Source organism: Dromiciops gliroides, chromosome 3 (genome assembly GCF_019393635.1).
Source record: "Dromiciops gliroides isolate mDroGli1 chromosome 3, mDroGli1.pri, whole genome shotgun sequence".
Classification (NCBI taxonomy): domain Eukaryota; kingdom Metazoa; phylum Chordata; class Mammalia; order Microbiotheria; family Microbiotheriidae; genus Dromiciops; species Dromiciops gliroides.
Genome location: NC_057863.1, coordinates 586,550,572 through 586,555,933, shown reverse-complemented (window position 1 = coordinate 586,555,933; position 5,362 = coordinate 586,550,572). Strand labels below are relative to the sequence as shown.

The 5,362-nt window shown below is 38.3% G+C and overlaps 1 protein-coding gene across 1 annotated transcript; it reads right to left on the bottom strand.

Moving 5' to 3' along the window:
- Window positions 1-2,696: 2,696 nt before the first annotated feature.
- Window positions 2,697-3,629, bottom strand: LOC122748111 (vomeronasal type-1 receptor 1-like). The gene has a single exon (XM_043993819.1). The coding sequence runs from the start codon at window positions 3,627-3,629 to the stop codon at window positions 2,697-2,699; it is 933 nt and encodes a 310-aa protein (XP_043849754.1).
- Window positions 3,630-5,362: the final 1,733 nt, after the last annotated feature.

The following is a 5,362-nucleotide window of genomic DNA, read 5'->3' as shown; positions in this document are numbered from 1 at the left end:
GTCTGAAGCCAGATTTGAACTCAGGTCATCCTGAATCCAGGGCCAGTGCTTTGTCTACTTTGCCATCTATCTGACACCAATTTCATGCCTTTTAAATTTGAGCTCTGTTCCCGGGGTACATGGTACATGATAGCAAGATACCTTCTCTGGGGGCCTGATCATTGGCTTTCTGCTCTGAGACTTTGGTGGCTTCCAGTTTGCTCATTGTAGTGGGTTGGCCCAGCCTAGCTGTGCCTGTTTTGTGGTGGATACTCTAGCTGACAGACTGCCTTCTGTATTGAAGCTGGGGGTCTCACAATTGTCTTGCTGTGCCACTAGCTTGTTGAGTTAGGACCGAGGGTCATTAGCTGTTCATCTGGGCCATGGCTCAATCTTCTGCTGGCTTACCCAGACACACTCTGCTCTGAGCTGCATTTCTCTTTTACCCATGTGAGACAGACCTTTCTCAACATCCTTCTAGGTTATCTTAATCTGAAAAAAATGTTAAATTCCATCTTTTTGTAGTTTCTGTGGCTCCAGAATCCATTTCCTTCCTGGATTTCCTCCCTTGATACACATTCTTTTTTAAAAACTAAATTAAATTAATTTAAATTTAATTTTTAATTTAATTTTATTTGTTTTACTATTTTTTTTTGGTGAGGCAATCTGGGTTAAGTGATTTGCCCATGCTCACACAGTTAGTGTCTAGTATCTGAGGATGGATTTGAACTCAGGTCCTCCTGACTCTATTCACTGTACCACCCAGCTGCTCTACACATTCATAGGAGTTTAATTGAGATCAGTGTTGAACTAAATCTAAAAACTGACAATGGCTTTTTGAGAGGCAGCATATTACAGTGTAGAGAACAATCTATTTGGAGTCCTGGAACTTACATTTAAATCTTACCTATGTGATTTAGTTCAAGTTACAGAGACTCTCTTGAATTAACTTATATGTAGAATAATGTTGTTAAACAGATGGCATGATTTTTAACTCTAAACACTATGAAATGTCAAAACAATCTCTACAAATTTGTGTGTACTAAGGAGTCTTCCAAATCGAATCTGATTTTGTCATGTTTCATAGAATTAGTGTATTGCACACAATAGCCAATTGATATTTAACAAATTGAATCATACATAGAGTTGCAGAAGAAGTGGTCTCAGTAATCATTCAGTAGTTGTTGATGTACACACATGCTTCCCACTTCCTTCCAATAACCCTGACAAACTAGCAGGTGGTCAGCATAAGGTCTTTTAAAAGATAATAATAATATGAATATTTGCCACAGAAAAACCTACCCCATTTTGCTCAGTTTTTAAAACCATATCTTAGGCATAAATAATTTTTTTTACAAGAAAAGGGAAATGATTAGCTTAGTCACTAATAATGAATAGACTTAGACCCTATGTGATCAAGTTGGAAATATTCCTTATCGTGGTTAATCTGCCTGGGATTTTACTTGAGAGAACCTGCCATCTGGATAGAAGGACAAAGAGAGGGAAAGAGATTTACTTTTCTTCATAACTGATAAAAATCACATATACAATGTCATGATAGAGTGTATGTGTGTGTACATCCATACACACACATGCACAATACACATACACATATATATGTATACATGTAAACATGCACACATACACAAATACATCAATATGTGTTTTTGTGTGTGAGGCAATTGGGGTTAAGTGACTTGCCCAAGGTCACACAGCTAGTAAGTGTCAAGTGTCTTGAGTCTGGATTTGAAATCAGGTCCTCCTGAATCCAGGACCAGTGCTTTATCCACTGTGCCACCTATTTATCCCTGGTACCTTTATATATATGTATGCATTAGACAGAGAGAACAGAACATAAGAGAGGAAAGAAAAAAAAGAGAGGAGGGACAGGGAAGAGAAACAGGAAGAAGAAATGAGGGAAAACAGAAAAAAGGAATGGAAAGAACTCACACTGACAATTAGGGAGAATCTGGAGAAGTGAAAAGGCTATAACTTAGGGGCTTCATTTTTCCTTGGACATGTCATTAAACTTCAGCATCATGAAGTGTTGTTGAAAATAATTACTATAGACACCAGTTTTGGTTAAGCACATATTCATTTATCAATATTATACCAGAAAAGGCTGGTCTATCCCAGTGCACTAGGCAAGCTGGAAAGTCCTGAGGACTTAGAAAAGACAGACAGTGATCGGGGAAAAAAAAGCTTGTGACAGTGCACCTTCTTTATTCCATTTTGTACAACACAAATCATCCTATCACATCAATCTTTAAAGCCAATAATGTGAAAAGGGGATATGATACCAGGGCTCTTTGCAAATATAGATATCTTTTGGAAGGTCCATGAATTTTTCAAGATCTTAGGGATGTTGAGGAGGTGAAAGAGTCTCTAGCACTCTAACAGACAAGGATGACCCTGGAAGGACCATAAATGCCCAAATGGCTCAGGGGGAGAAGTCTCTGTACATAAACAGGTATGTTCTTAACTGGCTTAAGAATTTTAACTATCTGCACTTCCTACCAGGTCCACTTTCTGTCACCACAAAGGATTTTTCCATTTTCTACATCACCAACAGAACTTTAGTTATTATCCTTTTATTTGGAAAGTGAGGTTGAACTTTTGAGGTATTATTATTGTCACACAACAGATTAAGGATATTTTACAGACCCCTTCCCTATGACAAATCCTGCATAAGCAGATCTTGTGGGCAATCTGTTATTTCAAGGACAATGTAAAGATAAAAGCTTTATTTTCTGCCAGAAAGTCATGCAGTACCTGAGAACCTGGGAATCTCTCATGATCATCACAAAGGGGCTATAAGCTGGGAAACAAGAAGCCAGGAAGGCAGAGGTATACACAATCCAGGGATTTGGCTTGAAAAAGCACATATAACATGCCATGATAGAATTGAGCATGTAAAAGGAGACAAAAATGCTGACCAATTGCAGCATGGCTTGGGTAGCTCTGGTCTCAGGAGAATCTCCTGGTATAAAATTGTTGCTATGAATGTACTGGATTTGCTTGTGGTGTCTTTGCAGGACAAGAACCATGGATATAGTGGTACAGACCATGATTCCCATACACCCAAGGTCAAGAAGGGAGGTCACAATTGCAAATATTGATATGTGACCTGAGACATGAGAGAAAGAACAATAAATAAACTCCTGTCTCTCAGTGGCATTGTTAGACTGCCTCGGACCTCTAATATAAACATAGACACTGATATTTGTTAGTAGATTGAGTGCCCAGAAGAGAAAACAAAAGGGGATGATTAACTTTTGAACTTTGGCTTTAAAGCCTGCCCACCTGGAGCTTCTAGATTTGATGGTGATGGCCTGGAAGCCAGTCAAGAGGGAGGTGGTACAGAGAGAAAGACCCCGGGCCACTCGGTGAAAGTAAGTAACAAGTTTACATCCATTTTCATCCAGGAAATTGTTAATTCCAAAAGCAGCCATTGTTTGGGGGATCCCCTTGGAAAGGAGCACCACAGTATTGACAAAGGCAAGGTGTGTAAGGAGAATATCTATGGGCTTCAGCTTGTGTCCAGTGAGAAACCTGAAGATGCAAAGGCCCAGGAGTATGGAGTTTCCCAAGGTCCCCATTCCAGTCTGAGAGATGAAGATAACCTGAAATGCTATGTCAATAGCAACCATTGTGATGATGTTTGGGGGTCATTAATAACAATGAAAATTAGAATAACCTGGGAAAAAACACAAGAGGTTGATAATATTCCTTTGGAAAAGAGTTAGCCTAAATGTTCCATATAGTCACCAAGTGTCTTTAATTTCCACTCAACCAAATAATAATTGTTATCATAACAATAATAGCATTTGTATAACATTCTAAGGTTTACAAAGTGCTTTACAAATGTTACTTTGTTTGATCCTTATGACAATTCTGGAAGGTAAGATTATATTTTTATTACCTTTCACAGATGAGGAAACTGAAGCAAATGAGAGGATGTTACTTGCTCTAGATGACACAACTCACTCCCCAAATTTTTGTTTTAACTCCTCCTTGACTCCAATAAAGGGGCACATATTAATTCCTACCTATGTTACAATACAAACACATTATTCTTAGAAAATGCCTTATGACTGCCCATTTGAATTTTTTTCCCTTGAATCACGTTTTATTTATGTTTCCACTGTGAGAAAAAATATTTTTTTTTTCTGGGGCAACGAGGGTTAAGCGACTTGCCCAGGGTCACACAGCTAGTATCAAGTGTTTGAGGCCAGATTTGAACTCAGGTACTTCTGAATCCAGGGCCGGTACTTTATCCACTGCACCACCTAGGTGCCCCTGAGAAAATAATTATTAATACTGAATTTCTAGGAGAAACCCAGACATGTTAGTGTTAGTTGTTCTCTCCCCTTCCCTGGAAACCAACTTGGGATAAGCCTTCAGCTTAACAAAAGGAGTTCATGTTGATCCTTCTGATGAGCTAGGGGAAGAAGCGCATATAGATGACAAGAATTTAATCTCTAGACCGCCCCCGCCCTCCTCACATCATGTCAATCAATGGAGCTGAATGATGCTAACCAATTACCTTAGATGAATGTGTAGTGACCTGCTTCTACCAAAAAAGAGGAAAAAATCCTTGGGGACATGAGACTTACTCTCTCCCTTGGGCCTCTTTCCTGGGACTCTTACTCTCCATGTTGTAATTGTTAAGGTTTGCCAACCTGTGACTAATGGGGAAGTCAGGGAGACATGTGGTCAATAAATTATTAGTAATACATACTTATGCCCAAACTGGTGCAATAGCCATTAATTTATAAGGAGCAATATTTTTGAAACCTCAGTATAGTCCCACAATATTTTAAATAACACACCACTCAGCTTTGGTCTTTTAATCAGCAATAATTATTTTTGCTGAATATTATTCTTGGTTGTAACCCTAGATCTTTTGCATTTTAGAATTTTATATTTCTAGGTCTCTTTTCCTTTATACTCATAGCTTTGAATTCTTGTGAGATTCTAAGGCCATTTGATAAGACCTATCTCTTCTCATCTCCTAATTTGCTCAAATCACTCAGATGACTTTCACCACTCTCTCCTTCACTTTTTTATCACAGGAAGAGGTATCTCTTCTCCTTGTCAAGACAAACCATTTCACATATACAAAAGATCTTATTCCATTCTGTCTCATCCAGAATATTGTCTCCTCTATAATTCCAAGTTTCTCACTAATATTTATTCTCTGTCTACTGTCAGCTTCCATACTGCCAAAATGACTGCATTTATCCCAAACTCAAAAACTCTTCATTTTATCATTCCATTTCTGTTAGCAATAATTCCATATTTCTCCCCCTTTATCTATTAAATTAATTGAGAAGACTATAATTGCTATTGCCACTTTCTTTTCCTTCCCTCTCCTCTTAAT

Bases quoted from the DNA above. Each gene is read 5' to 3' on its own strand.
- LOC122748111 (XM_043993819.1), bottom strand. From the start codon at position 3,629: ATGGTTGCTATTGACATAGCATTTCAGGTTATCTTCATCTCTCAGACT.